We start from the raw sequence: 20,091 nt of genomic DNA, 5'->3' as shown, positions 1-20,091 counted from the left end.
GGAGTTCTGATGATTGTGTCGGAATCAATGTGTGTAAAAAAGATTGCCTACAGACGTGTCCACTTCTACTGAGAGTATTCACCACCACTAGTGGCAGGCATCACTCAAACGGTGGTGGTAATGCACGTAATTTATGAAAGTTGCCAGATCTGGGGAGAGTTACCAAAAGATCTTTGCAGCATTGGAAGGTCCCCAAGAACAGTGGCTTCCATCATTCTTAAATGGAGGAAGTTTGGAACCACCAAGACTCTCCCTAGAGGTGGCCGCCCAGCCAAACTGAGCAATCGGGGGAGAAGGGTCTTGGTCAGGGAGGTGACCAAGAACCTGATGGTAATGCTGACAGAGCTCCAGAGTTCATCTGTGGAGATGGGAGAACCTTCCAGAAGGACCAAGATCGCTACAGCTCTCCGCCAATCAGGCCTTTATGGTAGTGGCCAGACGGAAGACACTCCTCAGTAAAAGGCACATGATGGCCAGCTTGGACTTTTGGCACCTGAAGGACTCAGACTATGAGAAACAAGATTATCTGGTCTGATGAAACCAAGATTGAACTCTTTGGCCTGAATGCCAAGTGTCACATCTGGAGGAAACCTGGCACCATCCCTACGGTGAAGCATGGTGGTGGCAGCATCATGCTATGGGGGTGTTTTCAGCAGCATGGACTGTGAGACTAGTCAGGATTGAGGGAAAGATGAATGGAGCAGAGAGATCCTTGATGAAGTCCTGAGCACTCTGGGGCAGGTTCTCAGACTGGGGGCGAAGGTTCACCTTCCAACAGGACAACGACCCTAAGCACACAGCCAAGACAACGCACGAGTGGCTTCGGGACAAGCTTCTGAATGTCCTTTAGTGGCCCAGCCAGAGCCCGGACTTCTCTGTAGAGACCTGAAAATAGCTGTGCAGCGATGCTCCATATCCAACCTGACAGAGTTTGAGAGGATCTATAGAGAAGAATAAAATTAACTCCCCAAATACAGGTGTGCCAAGCTTGAAGCGTCATAACCAAGAAGACTCGAGGCTGTAATCGCTGCCAAAGGTGCTTCAACAAAGTAAAGGGTCTGAATATTTATGTAAAGAAGCTATTTCAGTGTTTTATTTTAACCTGTTTTCGCTTTGTCATTGTGGGGTATTGTGAGGTGATGAGGAAAACAAATCATTTTATCAATTTTATAATAAGGCTGTAATGTAACAACAAAAAGTCAAGGCCTACTCAAATGATGGTCAGTAAATGGGACCTCACTCAGTAGTGTCGAGTCATTTGGGAGGTTTAAGAAGGTAGGGAATGTCATTTTAATTCCGATCAGGTATGCGTCTGTGACAGGATTTTATACATGGCGCTGGTACCTACTCCCTGCACATGCTACAACCTCTTCAGCTCAGTCAGACACCTAAAGTACATGGGGGCTTTGATGCCCACCCCCGTGATCCTCTTCAGCTCCTCCATCAGAAACCCTGCATGACCACCTGAGGCAACAGAGTCCCAAAATACATTTCTGTGGCACTGTTGATCTTCTGAATGGCCTGGTTGAGGCTGGACAGATGAATCTGTCTCACGTAGCTTGGAATACTTTCTGACACCATGGCCAGACACCGCCCTGGAGGGAAGACTTTCTGACACCATGGCCTGACACAGCCCTGAGAGAAGACTGACACCGCCCTGGAGGGAAGATTTGGGCCCTGGAGGAATGACAAAAAGAGAGCAGAGGTTTGACTAGTAAGTAAATCTATTGGAATTGGTAATGGTGTAACTTTTTAAGGATATGTTATTAATAAACCTATACTACTTTCTTGTTGGCATTATCAGAGTTTACCTGTTCTTCCCTGTTGCTGTGTGGAGGATTGAAGGTATGTTGTGTGGCTGAACTACTGCTGTGGGGAGTTTCTTGCTCTGGGAAATGAGCTGTGAGATGAAAGACAAAACCCATCATCAGAACCAGTCAGCACAGAAGGTAAAATAACATCTCTCTAAAAGCCCACTTGGTAGTACAGACACTGAAGCCCTTGCACCCCTATCTGTGCACAGGAAAGGCAGTTCCCACATCTTCTACTCCACAAGTCTCCAGTGCAATCACCTTAAAGAGGTCCTGTGTGACAGAGCTTAGGTCCGGCATCTCGGGACCGAATGGCTCGGGGTAATCCCCTCACCCGCAGGGTACCCAGGTTGGATGCCTGGGTGGAACCGTCCGGCTCCACGATTGAGAGGCGGCTTTCCTGCCCCATGCTCTGCTCCCCACGGGCTCCACCACCACCCCTCTACAGTCAGGGAGAGAAGGGACAGCGAGGCAAAATAGATACTCCAACTTAACTATTACTATAAGTAAGCACTCAAGTCACTTTATAGCAGTTACAGCTTACAAAGGGCAAAGTTGCCCAAAAAGGACTCTATGCTTGGCATGTCTGGTGTAGATTTTTTCCACTGTACATCCAATGATCGAGATCTCTGGCACATTATATAACCAGGCTTGATTGGCGCCTCTATTGGAGGTTGGAAGTTCCAAGTGATCTTGTTCTTCATCTGCCTGTGTATGTCTCACCCTGCAACATAGTTACTCACTATATTTGAGTGCAATTTGTAGTTATGTCTATGGTCCATGCCTCCATAAATAAACAGACATGTTGACAGACTGACAGTAATACACATCTTTCTGTTGCTAAGGAGCCTGTTGATGTACGGGATCTCAAATACTGGGACCTCAGTGCGGCTTGGGTCACTCTCTCCCTGCAGAAAAGGGGACGTGGATGGGCTTTGATCTTCAGACCTGGGGTGAAATAAAATGTATTCACATGCTTATCACAAACGGACAAAAATGTCACAAAAATAGTCCCAGGCAGTGTCAACATCGGGAGTCAGACTTACATGATCTGCACCATAGTATTGATAGAGTAAGAATGCTTGCTCATCAAACTGTCTAAAATGTATTTAAAAAATATAACAGGGTTTGGCTTTGGTAGTTTATGTATTTCTAACACAAGCTTTTGCATAGCGATCACTCACATCATTACAGAATACCCCAGTCGATGTGTATTTGTGAGGGGTATTCGTTAGAATGGCCAATAGTGTTGATTTTTTAGGTGCTCTGGGATTCGGTCTTGTAGGAGCATTAATTAATTGTGCGAGAGTCACAGTACTTTAAAAGAGTCCGATACATGTCTCAGTTCAAATCTCATAAAATAATGAATTCAGAGTCATTTAGCTTCTGTAGGACAATAGAGAGTTGCGTCTCCCGAAGCCGAGGGCGGTCTGTAGCAGCCGAGGGCGGTCTGTAGCAGCCGACTACAGTGATGTGGGAGTCCTTATATACAGTTGAAGTCGGAAGTTTACATACACTTAGGTTGGAGTCATGAAAACTCGTTTTTCAACCACTCCACAAATTTCTTGTTAACAAACTAGTTTTGGCAAGTCGGTTAGGATATCTACTTTGCGCATGACAAGTAATTGTTTTCCAACAATTGTTTACAGACAGACTATATAACTTTTCATTCACTTGTATCACAATTCCAGAGGGTCAGAAGTTTACATACATTAAATTGACTGTGCTTTTAAACAGCTTGGGAAATTCCAGAAAATGATGTCATGGCTTTAGAAGCTTCTGATAGGCTAATTGATATCATTTGAGTCAATTGGAGGTGTTCCTGTGGATGTATTTCAAAGCCTACCTTCAAACTTAGTTCCTCTTTGCTTGACATCATGGGAACATCAAAAGAAATCAACCAAGACCTCGGAAAAAAAATCGGAGACCTCCACAAGTCTGGTTCATCCTTGGGAGCAATTTCCAAACGCCAAACGTACCACGTTCATCTGTACAAACAATAGTACGCAAGTATAAACAACATGGGACCACGCAGCCATCATACCGCTCAGGAAGGAGACGCGTTCTGTCTCCTAGAGATTAACGTACTTTGGCGCGAAAAGTGCAAATCAGTCCCATAACAACAGCAAAGGACATTGTGAAGATGCTAGAGGAAACATGTACAAAAGTATCCACAGTAAAACGAGCCCTATATCGACATAACCTGAAAGGTTGAGAGTGGTGCTGATGGTCTAGTCGGAGTCACACTTGTGACCTCTTTTTCCGCAGCAACCAGTGATCCGGGTCAACAGCATCAATGTAACAGTATACATTGAGCCCCGGGCTCGAATCAGACAACTGCACACACAGACAACTGACACCCCTGAAGCATCGTTACCCATCGCGCCACAAGAGCCGCGGCCCTTGCAGAGCAATGGGAACAACTACTTCAGGTGTCAGCGAGTGACGTCAACGATTGAAACGCTTTTATCCCCGCACCCCCGTTAACTTGCTAGCCATTTCACATCGGCTACACTAGGAACAGTGGGCTAACTGCCTTGTTCAGGGGCAGAACGACAGATTTTTACCTGGTCAGTTCGGGGATTCGATCTTGCAACCTTCCGGTTGCAAGACCAACGCTCTAGGCTACCTGCCTGTTGGCGCATTAGCTGCTCCTTCACAACAAGCCAGTTATGTAAATCATTCTCTAAATATGTATACTAATGAGTCACATGGCTATTAACTACAAGCAGCTCATCAGGTACCACATTGAGGGTTACATTGAGGCCGCTGACCTCCGAGTGCTGCTCATGCAGAACTCGCACTGCACCCTCAGTGCTATGATCTGAAACAGTTTTACAGCGCGTTGCACAACAAAGTGACAATCCGGTAGAGGTGGACTGACTCTTCTTCTGCCATACACCTATCAAAATGGTTCTGATCCGACATTTGGCCTCACCTCTACCCAGTGGAACATTCATAAATTACATCTAGTTTCAAAGGTCTTTTGGCAGACCGCCTGCTTCCAGTTGAAGCTCGCATCCGCTACAAGACCATGGTGCTTGCCTACGGAGCTGTGAGGGGAACGGCACCTCAGTACCTCCAGGCTCTGATCAGGCCCTACACCCAAACAAGGGCACTGCGTTCATCCACCTCTGGCCTGCTCGCCTCCCTACCACTGAGGAAGTACAGTTCCCGCTCAGCCCAGTCAAAACTGTTCGCTGCTCTGGCCCCCCAATGGTGGAACAAACTCCCTCACGACGCCAGGACAGCGGAGTCAATCACCACCTTCCGGAGACACCTGAAACCCCACCTCTTTAAGGAATACCTAGGATAGGATAAAGTAATCCCTCTCACCCCCCCCCCTGAAAAGATTTAGATGCACTACTGTTCCACTGGAGGTCATAAGGTGAATGCACCAATTTGTAAGTCGCTCTGGATAAGAGCGTCTGCTAAATGACTTAAATGTAAATGTAAGTATGTTTCATACATTCTTCGTCGTAGTTCTGGTGTGCCTGCTAAAGACCGGCAGTTTCAATCTTCGCCGCTAGGTTTCGCAGCGAAAAAAGTGCCTACGAGTCAATTTGTTAGCAGATGTGTTTCTAAAAGTAGTATCGTTATCTTGAACTGCAATTTATACAACTTTCGCTGTCTGTTTAAATTCATACAAGTTGGCACAGGAATTTGGCGCCACTTCCGGAAATAGTTTTAGTATTTACTATTCAGGACTTTCACCACCGAAGAAGAGAATGCATCTCGAGCTAAATGCAAAACTGCCACCTACCGGCTTCACGATTAAATACATTTAGTTACAGAATCAAATCAACGTTTATTTGTCACGTGCGCCGAATACAACAGGTGTAGTAGACCTTACAGTGAAATGCTTACTTACAGGCTCTAACCAATAGTGCAAAAAAGGTATTAGGTGAACAATAAGTAAAGAAATAAAAACAGTAAAAAGACTGAAAAATGAGAAATGAGCAAGATACTTTTTGAAGAATTCTGTGGTGGACTGACAATATCATCATGAAGAAAAACTTCAAAGGCAAGAGTTCATAACACACTTCAATATGAACATTTGTAACATTCATGACAAAAAAAATGTCTATCCATCTATTAATTTGCAATAAGCTCACTTCCTTTACTTATAACCCCCTTTAGCATGAGGACGATTAATAGAGCTAGGAGGTGGAGGAACCTTATCAGATGGCTGATTATGCTGGAGAGTGTATAAATACTGAGGAAACAGTGAAGGTCACCACAGACCTGACGAAGAAACATTCTGACTGGTGAGTAATGGAGTAACATGTAAACGTTCTATAATCTGAATAGCATAAGTATTTACAGAAGATTATGGTTGGTAGATATTGGCCTTCTGTATTGACTACACTGCTTCTTTATTAACTACACTGGCATATTGGCCTATAATTAGATCTATTTCTCTTGATTCCTCAGCACCAGAATCATCCGGCTATTTCACACTTAACAGATATTTAGTAAGTCAAACCATTTAGTTGTAGCGATGGCAATGTTCGGCAAGGTGCTGGAGCCGGTGGGCTACATGCAGACCATGAGGACTCTGGTGGAGGGCATCTGTACCTACCTGGGTGGCAGTGCCTCAGCTGAAGAGACAGACCTGGCCAGGAAGAACCTGGACTACATAGACCAGGAGCTGGCTGCTGCAGGGCCAGGCCTGCTGACCGACCAGGAGGTCCATCGGCTGGAGGATGACCTGGCCGTGGTCTATTACCAGCTGGGCGCGGTCGTCAGGGCCCAGTCTGAGTTCACCAAACGGGAGACAGAGGTGTTTCTCCAGTATGTTCAGGAGCACCGGCTGGAGAGGCAGCTGACGGCACTCCACAGCCGGCTGATGGGGGTGTCGGTCCTGACAGACCAGCCGACCCTGCTGGAAGAGCTGGTCCAGAGCCGCAAGCCCAAGCGCTGGGAGATGAGGGAGTTCTGTGTCAAGGTCAGTGGGGGTCGGGGAGTGGTCAGCCATCAACACACAATTCTCAACAGGCAACAGAGGTCATCATGTTCCATTCTAAATTTCTCTAACCAATTAATGTGTAAATCACATTCTTTGGTTTACCAAAATTATCCATGAAGTTCAAAGAACAAAGTTGCTTGCCTGGGCACCATGCCTTATCTGACTGTCAGACGAAAACAGTTTGTAAATAGACATGAAGCTAATCCTTTACTACACTCTTAGAAAAAAGGATTCCAAAAGGGTTCTTCGACTGTCCCCATAGGATAACCATTTTTGTTTCAAGGTAGGACTATTTTGGGTTCCATGTGGAACCCTCTGTGTAAAGGGTTCAACATGGGACTGAAGAGTTCTACCCTGGAACCAAAAAGGTTATCCTATGGGGACAGTCGAAGAACCCTTTTAGGTTCTAGATGGCACCTTTTTTTCTAAGAGTGTAGCCTACTTCCAGATCTGGCACTCAGCCAAATTATTTTATCCCTAAACATTTTACACAAAAATAGTCAAAGTTACTAGTTGTGTGTTTTATTCAAAATAGATAGTGATAATTGTAATGCAGTTGCATATACAAAGTTCACCCCTATCTTTTCCAACACTTGGTACGTCACACTGAAAAATGTATTCCTCTGCTAGTGAGCAGAAAATGTATGTGGAGAGACAACCTTATTTCACCTTGCGAGAAATACAAACACATCTGTTATGTTAACCTTGGATAACTTATCAGTCGCAAACATTGCAGCAAAATGTATGAGACTGATTAAATACAAGCTATTTTGGGCACTGTGTGATCTTGAAGGATCGTCCCAGCCCCTGCTGTTGAAGCAGATTTTTTCAATCATATACATTATCGTGAATATTGATGAGTGAGAAAGTTAGACACAAAAATATCATATCCCCCCCCCGCCCCCCCAGTGTAACCTCCCATTTTATTCTAATGGTGGAAGGTCTTGGGGGAATGATGTGTTTATCTAACTTTCTCACTCAACATTATTCACATTCATTCAGAATTATCTGTAATCATGGTAGCATCCACATTAATGTACAAGTGTTTAGAAACATTATTCTTCTTTACAATACAAGTAAAGAAGAATACATTATTTACTGTTAATTTCTATTGGGCACAAAATCATCTGAAACACAATCAAATCAAACTGCAAATGCGTCCAACAAATTGAGTCACAAGCTTGAAGTGGTCATTGCGGTCTCTGAATATGGGATCAAACACCTAAAGTAGTGAAAAGTTAATACACAAGTGAATTTGTCCCAATATCTTTGGTCCCCTAAAATGGGGTGATTTCTGCTGTAATTTCTAAATGGTTCACCCGATATGGATAAAAATACCCTCAAATTAAAGCTGTCAGTCTGCACTTTAACCCCAGTCAGTGTATGATGTCAAATCCAAAGTGCTAGAGTAGAGAGCAACACAAATGTGTGTCTGTCCCAATACTTTTGGAGCTCACTGTGTATAGCTCTATGCTATGCCTCTCCAAATGCTGATTCTTCAAGATGCAGTCTGTTCAGTAAAGTAGACCACCAGTTAACTAAGGGGGGCAACACTACTATTATTTAATCTCCTGAACATGAGTCACATAGTCATAGCATAGAACTTGGGTTTTGTTATATCAGCCTCTCTTCCTTCCTCTTGCAGGTGAATTTTGTCCTAGGCACAGGTCTGCTGTGCCTCTTCACCCAGGCCTTCCTTACGGGCCGAGATCAGGCCCTGCTGATGAAGACCTGGTCTGAGCGCATGGGTGCCCTCTATAGGAAGATGAAGACCACTGGGGGTCGCTGTTCGGGCTACTTCCTACAGCAGGCGGAGGAGGACGTGCGTCAGCAGCTGCAGGAGGCCATGCAAAGCCGTTCAGCTCCCGAGGAGGCGGCAGCCGGCATTCTAAAGACCCTGGAGAAGAACTACGACTGGCTGCGCTGGGCCGTCATGGTGCACCCTGCCACGGGGCCCTTGGAGGAGGATGGGGGGGAGGGCCTGGGGAACACACTACAGCCCAACCACTTCTTGTCCGTGTCATCTGAGGCACCATGCCCTCATGTGGTGGCCTGCTACCGTGACGCGCCCACCTCGCTGGACAAGAACCACATCCACCAGCTGATCGTGGACCTGGAGTGGAAGATCCCCAACCCACCTCCAGAGGTGTACGCTGCCATCGAGGAGGACCCAGGGAAGGCCCGACGCTACCTGGCTTCTCGCATGCTGAAGAAGCTGCAGGAGGGGCTGGGCTCAGCGGTGGCTGTCCATGTGGTGCCGGGCAAGATGGAGATGAAGTGTAACTTCCCCCAAGCCTCCTACTACCTGTACGAGTACAAACATAGGCTGGCCTCGGGCACCTTGTGTGTGTTTGGATAAGAGAGAGGGGGGCTGGCTAGTCTTGCAGGCTTAGGTTCAGCTGCTGCATCTGCTGGGGCTGGGCACACATGAATGAATACACTACTTAAAAAAACCTCCAGATGTTCAGTCAACTGAAACTATGTTTCCCTTTTTATTTCAGCTGTTTCATAACCAAATAGACCTTGTTTTATGTAACTGACATTTCTTCACAATAAACGATTAGAAAAACAAAACAACTATTTTAATCATTGCCTGTCCTGGAATACATTCTCAGTTAAAGAAACAATATTGTGTGGTGTTTGGGATCCACCCAGATCTAGAGTATAACTATTAGACTATGGGTTGTATGATGCACAGCTAAACATGTATTGTGGATTTGCTAAATTTGAAGAAATAAATATTCATAAAATCTTTATACATAAAGTATAATACAATTTTAGACCAGTCTACACAGTACCAAGTCTGAGCTACACTATACATAAGTGGTCACATAAATGGGCACACTGCACTAGAGATGTATCACATCTTCCTTGTCCTGTTGTGCATACTTTTCCATGTCCCTCCTTATGTCAGGGAAGCTCTGTAGAACCCTCTGGAAGCGATCTGAGGACAGGGAGAAGAGCTGGCACGTGGTCAGAGCTCGCACCGTGGCCAAGCGCTTTCCTTTGGTCATGAGGCAGGTCTCTAAACCAGTAAGGCACAGAACACAATATACATTTATTAAAATGCATATCAGATATGCCCACTGTTCCTTGTCATATCCTGCATAGTCCCAGGGATGTAATCAGCACAACCTTGTAGAACAGGAGAATAAGAATAACTTGTGTTGGGGGTTGGGTCTTGTTCAATTATGTAAGAAATGGATGAAGGATGTTTGACTATCAGAATTTCAAGATTACCCAATCTCTTGTGTGATGGCCTGAATAGAATGATAGTCTGAACAAATGAATGAATGATGCTGAAATGAGCTACTCAAATGTGAGCCTGACCTCCAAAGTAGTCGCCGTCAGCCAGCTCCTGCGGGAAGGAGTCTGTTTCCACCAGGACCTGGCCGTGCTCGATGAAGAACATGCGGTCGCCGGGCGCGTTCTGGTGGAAGATGACATCATCCTCCTGGAAGACCTCGTGCTGAAACTGGAGGAGGACGGTGTTCAGGAAGTTGACATCTCGGTTCTGGAACATGGGTACGTTGTTCAGCAGGCTCGAACACATCACCGTCAGAATCTCCTGTATAACACACAAAGTTTTTCTTCAGATTGTTTCATAATAAAGTTTCACAACTAGACAGACAGATTCCACTATTAAACACAGCTGTAATAACCTAAGGAAATCACAGGTAAGTAGAATGTAGCTATGTACTTCATGTAGTTACGTGCAACATGCATCAAGATTTTTACTAAGTTACAGTTCATATAAGGTAATCAGTCAATTAAAATAAATAAATCAATAAATTAGGCCCTAATCAATGGATTTCACTGGGAATACAGATATGCATCAGTTGATCACAGATACCTTTAAAAAAAAGTAGGGGCGTGGTTCGGAAAACCAGTCCGTATCTGGCGTGACCACCATTTGCCTCATGCAGTGCGACACATCTCTTTTGCATAGAGTTGATCAGGTTGTTGATTGTGGCCTGTGGAATGTTGTCCTACTCCTCTTCAATGGCTGTGTGAAGTTTCTGGATATTGGTGGGAACTGGAACACTCTGTGGTACGCGGCGATCCAGAGCATCTCAAACACGTTCAATGGTTGACATGTCTGGTGAGAATTTAGACCATGGAAGAACTGGGAAATCCTTTAGCTTCCAGGAATTGTGTACAGATCCTTGCGATATGGGACTGTGCATTATCATGCTGAAACATGAAGTGATGGTGGTGGATGAATGGCATGACACGGGGCCTCGGGATGCATTCAAATTGCCATTGATAAAATGCAATTGTGTTCGTTGTCCGTAGCTTATGCCTGCCCATACCATATCCCCATCACCACCATGGGGCACTCTATTCACAACGTTGACATCAGAAAGCCGCTCACCCACACGACACCGTTGTCTGACATCATACCAGGTACAGTTGAAACCGGGATTAATCCATGAAGAGCACACTTCTCCAGCGTGTCAGTAGCCATCGAAGGGGAGAATTTGCCCACTGAAGTCCCTTACAACACCGATCTGCAGTCAGGTCAAGACCCTGATTGAGGACCATGAGCACGCCGATGTGCGTGCTTGAAGCTGGATGTGGAGATCAAGGGCTGTCGTGGTTACAAGTGGTCTGTTGTGGTGAGTCCGTTGGGCGTACTGCCAAATTCTCTTAAACAACGTTGGTGGTGACTTACGGTAGAGAAATTAATATTACATTATCTGGAAACAGCTCTGGTGGACATTCCAGGAGTCAGCATGCCAATTGCATGCTCCCTCAAGTTGAGACATCTGTGGCATTGTGTTGTGCGACAAAACTGCACACTTTATAGTGGCCTTTTGTCCCTAGCACAACTTACACATGTGTAATGATCATGCTGTTTAATCAGCTTCTTGATATGCCACACCTGTCAGGTGGATGGATTATCTTGGCAAAGGAGAAATGATCAATAACCGGGATGTAAACAAATCTGTGTACAAAATTTGAGAGAAATACGTTTCTTGTGCATATGGAACATTTCCGAGACTTTTATTTCAACTCATGAAACATGGGACCAAAACTTTACATGTTGTGTTTATATTTTTGTTCAATGTATATATTTTTTTTACATTTGTACATTATTATATATATATTTTTTACCTTTATTTTAACCAGGCAAGTCAGTTAAGAACAAATTCTTATTTTCAATGACAGCCTAGGAACAGTGGGTTAACTGCCTGTTCAGGGGCAGAACGACAGATTTGTACCCTGTCAGCTCGGGGGTTTGAACTCGCAACCTTCCGGTTACTAGTCCAACACTCTAACCACTAGGCTACCCTGCCACCCAATGTAAAGTGGGACCTAAAGACACAGTGAATACAGAGAAGTTGTATAAAATAGAATATGACTGAAGTACCTCTCTCAAAGCTGAGGAGACTGAAATTAGAAAATTCTTCTCGTCAAACCATCTCCCCCCATAGCGGGCCCCGTAGTACTTGTTGATGCGAAGCCGAAGGTCATTAGGAAGCTTCAAGAAAGTCATGTAGTCATCTAGATGATTCATCTGTAGATTATCAGACATTATGGCCTTTGAATGACATGCCATTACAGTTAAGTGACATGTTAATAGAGTTCCTTTCTTGTGTGATCAAGTTTGAACCTGAGTCATCTGTGTTAGCTTTATGAGCTAAAGCCCAGGCATTAAATCTCCATTACACTTAGAATACCTTGTTCTTGTAGGCCTTTGCTGCTTGGTCTACGTTGGTTATTATGGCAGCAGCGTTGGCCACCAGTACAGTGTACATTAGAGCCCCAGACAGCATACTGGTCATGACCACCCACAGCTCCACCTCATCTATGGAGCAGAAAACCCAGTACACACAAATACAGTGTAATAATCTTAGTCTTGGAGTAGCATCAGTCTAATAGAATATCACCAGATTATGAACAGTTCTTACTTGTTGGTGACTCCGTGGAGCCATAGGATATTTGGATCATATGAGAGAGAGCCCGAAACACTCCAAAGGAATACTTCTCACCAACCGTGGCATTCTGGAAAATACCACATTGTTTATATAGGGTGAATTAACCCTTTCAACGCAGCTGAGACCTACATTTCAGTATATGTGGGGCTTACCATCAGTTTCTCTCGTCTGACCCAGCAGTCTGATGGGAACTCCTCCAGCATCGGGACAAAGTACTGGATACAGCCGTTCCAGTGGCACAGCAGGAACATCATCATAAACAAAGACAGTATGCGGAAGAACAGTTGAACATACTCCAAGTTGGCATTTGAAACCTATCAGGAAAGAAACAAAGGCAAATTATTAAACATGATGCCACTAAAAATATTGATTGGACTGCAAAGATAACCTAGATGTGTATGCCAATCAAAAGCACTACCCCTGTACATGTTTGTATTGCTTCTTGGCCAAATGTATTTGTAGTACAAGGTTTGACTTTGTGGGGATGTGCAGCATACATATCAGAACTTACCTTCTCAACTTCGTTGAAGAAGCGGACAAGCCTGGAGACTCTGAGGAGCCTGACGAGGCTGATGATTCGGACAAACATGAGAATCCGGACCATTCTACTGGCTTTCGAACCTGAGGTGGAGGTGTCACTGTGGGATTGTAACTCCTGTCACAATAAAAATACACAAATACAAATACATATTTTAATTCAATGATCTTACATTAGACTGGAACTACTGTATAACAGCGTGATGCTGGAACAGTTGGAGTGATTTATCATTACCGCAATTAATAATATGTAGCCAATTGGGAATGCTGCAATCACATCTGGTATGAACCAACTCTTTAGGTAAATCACACTGATCTTTTTGATATCCAGGATAGCCACCTGCGGAATTGAATAACAGACAGTAGATGTTCAGATGATTGATATTAATGATTGGCAGCATGCTTCAGACAAATGAATCATTCAACCATTCAACGGAAGCTAAATGTTTTGGGATTCTGGCCAAAATGAAACGAGACAGTGATGCCATCCAGAATGTACGTCATAAGCTATTAATAGAGAAGTGCATTAATATGAACTTGACAGGGTAGTCAATTGGCCAAACTTTCACTTTAATATTTGAAACCAACTTGGCCTGAAACTGAAACAGCATAAAGCACTAACTGATTCTTGATCAGCACCCTTATTTTCCTATTTCCTTTTTTATCAAATAACAATGATCCACAGCCATGTTTCATTATGTTTCATTACCGGTGCACTTCAGGACATATTTACTAAGCATCTTGGTCCTAGGTAAAGTTTGTGCCTGTTATTTTCATGAGAGAATTTAAGATAAAAGGAAACCTAATCTATAAATAGTTATCTGTAAATGAATCTACTTCTCAGAATCTTTATCTTCCAAATTTGGAAAATTCCCTCTTGCAAATAACAGCTGCAGGCTTAGCACATGCGCCAGGGGTTCTGTTAATCTGGCCCCTTCTGTGTATTGAAACTAATACAGATAGGGCAAATTAGGATTGCATGCTCGTGGAAGGGGATTATAAAACTATCACAGATTGGGACTGGTCTGAAAATACAGTAAAGTCAGAGCCACGTTACCTCACTGTCCTCAGAGATGATACCCATTCGAAAATTCAGAGCCACATCCATCAGAAACAGAGTGTCCGAGAAGACATTGAAACCTTCCCAGCCCACTCCACTGTACCCGTCTAAGAAAGCTATCTCCATGGGGATCCCAATCAAATTCAGGAATGTGATGGCAACCATACACATGATGTAGTAACTCCTACAAGACACAATAACAAAGGGTTTGCATATTAAAGACATGCAGACACGCAGTTCTTAGAAACACTGTTTTAAACACCCTTTAGTGTTTTCTTTGGCATATACCTAAGCTCTTTGCTGTCTTTGCAAACTTTGCTGTGTTGTGCTTTGACAGGCAAACAAAATGCCAAGACATCCCCAAGGTCTAACTTGTTGTTCTAGGACAGACAAAATGCCAAGGCAGCACAAACAGTAGTTAGAGAAGAATACCTTATGGGGCTGAATGGGTGGATGACCCAGACTCCACTCTGCAGCTGGCGTATACATTCCTTCTCCACAGCTATCTCGCTACCGTACACAGATAGAGATTGCCTGTTCAGCTGAGGCAGAAAGACACCTCTCCAACCACAGGTGCTGGCTGTGCGTCTGCTGACAGGGGCTTGGGAGTTCTCCATCCCAGAAGGAGCACACAGTTCCTCTGTTCAGCCGACCGAGCTGGCCATCCTTCCCTGGGCTGCTGAAGAGTCGCGTCTAACTCAGTCTTTTTGGTCACAGGGTAATTTTCCATCACAGCTCCTGTGGCCGGGGCTTATTGAGGTGGTGTAGTGGGAGGAGAGTGGATGCCAGACCTCCCTCCCTCCATGGGAAACATATGTTTATATTGCCAAAGCAAGTGAAATAGATAAACAAAAGTGAAATGTTTTTTACAGAAAACATTTCACTTACAAAAGTTCCAAAATAATACAATTATTTAAAATGTCATATTATGTCTATATGCAGTGTTGTAATGATGTACAAATAGTTTAAGTACAAAAAGGGAAAATAAATACATATAGGTTGTATTTACAATGGTTTGTTCTTCAGTGGTTGCCCTTTTCTTGTGGCAACAGGTCACACATCTTGCTGCTGTGATTGCACACTGTGGTATTTCACTCAATAGCTATGGGAGTTCTTAAACATTGGATTTGTTTTCGAATTCTTTGTGGGTCTGTGTAATCTGAAGGAAATATGTCTCTCTCTCCCTCCCTCCCTCCCGGCTGATAAACTATTGAGTATCTCCACCATGCAAGCATGAATTAAGCCCAATCAAAAGACGAGTCTGGATGACATTAATACTAAATACAATAGCTGGTTCTGAATATCACAATTATTATCATCTGAACTAGATAACTAGGAGGGCACAGGATGAGAAGTTTAGTAATTGTAACAGTTGACCATTGACTATGAAAAATAACGACTCTCCTTTTGGTCTGATCTGTTACCCACCAGCACCTCCTCCAGTAAGATGGGAATGAGGGAATAGAGTTACACACAAGGGAACTTTATTGCCATACACAGTGCCGGCTCCAGGCATAAGTGACATAAGGAATCATGGAGTAAGCATAGAAGTGTTAAACAAATCAAAGTACATGTTATATTTGAGATTCTTCAAAGTAGCCATCCTTTGCCTTGATGACAGCTTTGCACACTCTTGGTATTCTCTCAACCAGCTTCATGAGGTAGTCACCTGGAATGCATTTTTTAACAGGTGTGCCTCAACATTGGGATTAGACACCTATAAAAAAATGTATATACTGTAGCATACAGTGATTGGGGTAAAGAACTACATGCAGTTCAACTAGTAATTTAATTACATTTTGATGTAGCTTGGTGGTAGTTGAACAAAATGTAATTATTGGTAGTGTACACCATGCAGTGGTGTAGCTAACTATTGGAACTATACATTACTTATTTTTTTTAAAGAACAGAAAATATGGGTAAAGTAGGCAAGATTTCCTTTTTTGGCATCAGACCTGCCTAGTTCTTACTTGAAACGTAGTCTTTGTGTTTAATAGGCTACATTACACATCTGACTCCAGAGTGATCTGTTCTTGCAATTTGTAGTCCATGACATTTCAGATATGATAATTTTTCACAATGTAGTGAACTACTTTTTCAAAGCAACTTTAGTTAAGTCAATTATACTGTATGTTTTAATAGGGTAGCTCTAGCTTAACTTCTTCCAGTGTGAAGTAATTGGTAGCTTGGTAATCTATATTTTCAATGTAGCTTTAAATAACTGTAATGCTTTCTAAGTAGTAACAATCAAATTAGTAAAAATCTAATTTTAAACAGCTTACTATAAGATTTCACCTTTCTTATAACTGTAAAATACACTGCTCAAAAAAATAAAGGGAACACAACACTTAACACTTAAACAACACAATGTAACTCCAAGTCATTCACACTGTGAAATCAAACTGTCCACTTAGGAAGCAACGCTGATTGACAATAAATTTCACATGCTGTTGTGCAAATGGAATAGACAACAGGTGGAAATTATAGGCAATTAGCAAGACACCCCCAATAAAGGAGTGGTTCTGCAGGTGGTGACTACAGACCACTTCTCAGTTCCTATGCGTCCTGGCTGATGTTTTGGTCACTTTTGAATGCTGGCGGTGCTTTCACTCTAGTGGTAGCATGAGAGTCTACAACCCACACAAGTGGCTCAGGTAGTGCAGCTCATCGAGGATGGCACATCAATGCGAGCTGTGGCAAGAAGGTTTGCTGTGTCTGTCAGCGTAGTGTCCAGAGCATGGAGGCGCTACCAGGAGACAGGCCAGTACATCAGGAGACGTGGAGGAGGCCGTAGGAAGGCAACAACCCAGCAGCAGGACCGCTACCTCCGCCTTTGTGCAAGGAGGAGCAGGAGGAGCACTGCCAGAGCCCTGCAAAATGACCTCCAGCAGACCACAAATGTGCATGTGTCTGCTTAAACGGTCAGAAACAGACTCCATGAGGGTGTTATGAGGGCTCGACGTCCACAGGTGGGGGTTGTGCTTACAGCCCAACACCGTGCAGGACGTTTGGCATTTGCCAGAGAACACCAAGATTGGCAAATTTGCCACTGGCGCCCTGTGCTCTTCACAGATGAAAGCAGGTTCACACTGAGCACATGTGACAGACGTGACAGTCTGGAAATGCTGTGGAGAATGTTCTGCTGTCTGCAACATCCTCCAGCATGACCGGTTTGGCGGTGGGTCAGTCATGGTGTGGGGTGGCATTTCTTTGGGGGGCCGTACAGCCCTCCATGTGCTCGCCAGAGGTAGCCTGACTGCCATTAGGTACCGAGATGAGATCCTCAGAGCCCTTGTGAGACCATATGCTGGTGCGGTTGGCCCTGGGTTCCTCCTAATGCAAGACAATGCTAGACCTCATGTTGCTGGAGTGTGTCAGCAGTTCCTGCAAGAGGAAAGCATTGATGCTATGGACTGGCCCGCCTGTTCCCCAGACCTGAATCCAATTGAGCACATCTGGGACATCATGTTTCGCTCCATCCACAGACTGTCCAGGAGTTGGTGGATGCTTTAGTCCAGGTCTGGGAGGAGATCCCTCAGGAGACCATCCGCCACCTCATCAGGAGCATGCCCAGGCATTGTAGGGAGGTCATACAGGCACGTGGAGGCCACACACACTACTGAGCCTCATTTTGACTTGTTTTAAGGACATTACATCAAAGTTGGATCAGCCTGTAGTGTGGTTTTCCACTTTAATTTTGAGTGCGACTCCAAATCCAGACCTCCGTGGGTTGATAAATTTGATTTCCATTGATAATTTGTGTGATTTTGTTGTCAGCACATTCAACTATGTAAAGAAAAAAAATATTTCATTCATTCAGATCTAGGATGTGTTATTTTAGTGTTCCCTTTATTTTTTTGAGCAGTGTATATATTCTTATATTTAGTGACAGTACAAATTTGGCCCCATTTCATATAACTGACGACATAGCATTTTCTGCCCACCATTCTAATGTCTGCAGACATCAACTAAGAACAGGGTGTCTGAGAATACATTCAACTTTTAAGCACACCCGGACGAGCAAGGGCTATCAGGGTCTTCGGAAAAGGCCATTGCTATTGGAATGGAAATGAGGTTCACGAATGTGATAAACACCATGAATATGACGTAATAATGCCTGTAAAGATAAACACAAATGGGTTAGCCAACATTTTGAAGACAAATCACAGCCAAACCATACAAAAAAAGATTACAGTTATTCTACAATTACTGTGTCCAAAATCAGGCCTATGAAGTTTGGGCAGAGAGGAAGAGGTGAGGCAAGAGGGTTTACTCAAGCCATAATCTGTTCACGAAAATAAGACCACAAAGTGAGGAATGTTTGTATGGAGGTCAATTTGGTCAATGAAAAATATAATTGATAATTTGCTACGTCAGGCTTATTTGATCTAATATAAGTTTCGTAATGGTTAGGTTGTTACGAATGCACTGATATAAGTGGACGCACAAAAAAACGTGATATCGGAGTTGTGCCTGTTGTTCTCAAGCGTATTTGCTCTCTCATTTGCTATAATGGTCCCACCTGATCTTGCCTTCTCCCACCTGCATTCCATCTTTGAGGACATGTATTTCCATTTTTAGAGCGGTCACTCTACTATCTGGTCAATAAATAATCTTTGGTATGGGTAACTGCATACTTGGAGTGTGTCTGAAAGTGGGCGTTGCAAAAGAAGTGGGTGGATCAACAGCAATGGGTGTAACATCAGTGGGTGGATCAACAGTGATGAGTGTAACATCAGTGTGGTATAATACAAAGAAAGCTAGATCTACTCAGGCTTTTATAAAGCTAGCCAGCTTCAGTTAGCTTTACATTCCAGCTCAGGCTTCATCCGTCCTACGACGGTGGATATTACTTGTCTGCCCCCATTAACTCTAACAGGCTTGTAACTGCGAGTGCAAGTAGCTAGTCAAATGCCAAACTCTTCATTGAGACAATGGGTTAAGGGAGGAGGATTGGAGGGAAAGAGAAGAGGTTGAAAAGACTGTGGAAGGCAGAGGATGGGTGTGAATCTGTTGAAGCTAGCAATAACAAGGGAGAGGGTGCTTTGAGCAATATTGGTGTCAAGTTCAAATAGAGTGAGTTCGAGTTCTGGATGTGAAATGGAAGGGCTAGAAGGTGTTGTGTGGAGCTCTGAGCCTTGCATTGATGGACATTGTTATGATAAAGATACGTTTAGTCCAGAGATTAATGAAGAGGGTGGAACCATGTCTTCTGGCTCATTCATGGGTGGTTTCAGGTTTGTTGGAAAATATGGTGGGTGCTTTTGTGTCGGTGAAGGTAACCCAAAGTGGTTTGTTTGTGTTTCTTCAGATCAGAGGGCGCAGCAACTTGGGAAAAGACCTGTATCTTTCTTTGCACTTAGATACAGGGCACAGTTAAAGGGAGTGATTTCTGGGGTAGTGTGGAGGTGGAGCAATTGAAAAGGAAGATGCCTGGGGTTTGTGATGCCATCAGTGGGCCTTAGAGGCCACCCACTTGGCAGCCAGGCCCATCCACTGGGGAGGCAGGCCCAGGAAATCAGAATGAGTTTATCCCCACAAAATGACTTTATTACAGACAGAAATACTCCTCCGCAATCCCACCCCCCGTCAGATGATCCCACAGGTGAAGAAACTGGATATGGAGATCAAGGGCTGGCGTGGTTACACGTGGTCTGTGATTGTGAGACCGGTTGGAAGTACTGCCAAATTCTTAAAAATTATGTTGGAGGCAGCTTTTGGTAGAAAAATGTACATTATACTCTCTGGCAACAGCTCTGATGGACATTCCTG

The 20,091-nt window shown here is 44.0% G+C and overlaps 2 protein-coding genes and 1 long non-coding RNA gene across 5 annotated transcripts; 1 reads left to right on the top strand and 2 right to left on the bottom strand.

The window, feature by feature from the left end:
* Nucleotides 1–1,065: 1,065 nt before the first annotated feature.
* Nucleotides 1,066–5,482, bottom strand: LOC115131071 (uncharacterized). 3 transcript variants are annotated; one of them, XR_010463832.1, is made up of 6 exons: nt 5,281–5,479; nt 3,658–3,799; nt 2,693–2,759; nt 2,073–2,253; nt 1,812–1,900; nt 1,066–1,677 (listed from the first exon to the last, which is right to left on the bottom strand). It is a non-coding gene; the product is annotated as an uncharacterized LOC115131071 (long non-coding RNA). The 3 variants fall into 3 exon arrangements; XR_003863880.2 differs by having other exon boundaries at nt 2,073–2,759; nt 5,281–5,482; XR_010463831.1 differs by lacking the exon at nt 5,281–5,479 and adding an exon at nt 4,750–4,892 and having other exon boundaries at nt 2,073–2,759.
* A 110-nt stretch (nt 5,483–5,592) lies between these two features.
* LOC115128713 (uncharacterized) lies at nt 5,593–9,340 on the top strand. The gene is made up of 3 exons (XM_029658815.2): nt 5,593–6,079; nt 6,246–6,759; nt 8,426–9,340. Exons 2-3 carry the CDS (start codon nt 6,313–6,315, stop codon nt 9,137–9,139), a joined length of 1,161 nt encoding a protein of 386 aa, XP_029514675.1. The 5' UTR covers nt 5,593–6,079; nt 6,246–6,312; the 3' UTR covers nt 9,140–9,340.
* On the bottom strand, nt 8,445–15,023 carry LOC115128703 (potassium/sodium hyperpolarization-activated cyclic nucleotide-gated channel 1-like). The gene is made up of 10 exons (XM_029658803.2): nt 14,752–15,023; nt 14,317–14,503; nt 13,495–13,599; nt 13,234–13,377; nt 12,875–13,036; nt 12,696–12,789; nt 12,465–12,592; nt 12,155–12,301; nt 10,111–10,348; nt 8,445–9,805 (listed from the first exon to the last, which is right to left on the bottom strand). Exons 1-10 carry the CDS (start codon nt 14,934–14,936, stop codon nt 9,630–9,632), a joined length of 1,566 nt encoding a protein of 521 aa, XP_029514663.1. The 5' UTR covers nt 14,937–15,023; the 3' UTR covers nt 8,445–9,629.
* Between the last annotated feature and the right edge of the window lie 5,068 nt (nt 15,024–20,091).

The sequence above is a fragment of the Oncorhynchus nerka genome, linkage group LG1 (assembly GCF_034236695.1).
Source record: "Oncorhynchus nerka isolate Pitt River linkage group LG1, Oner_Uvic_2.0, whole genome shotgun sequence".
NCBI lineage: Eukaryota > Metazoa > Chordata > Actinopteri > Salmoniformes > Salmonidae > Oncorhynchus > Oncorhynchus nerka.
This window is presented reverse-complemented; position numbering and strand designations above follow the sequence as displayed.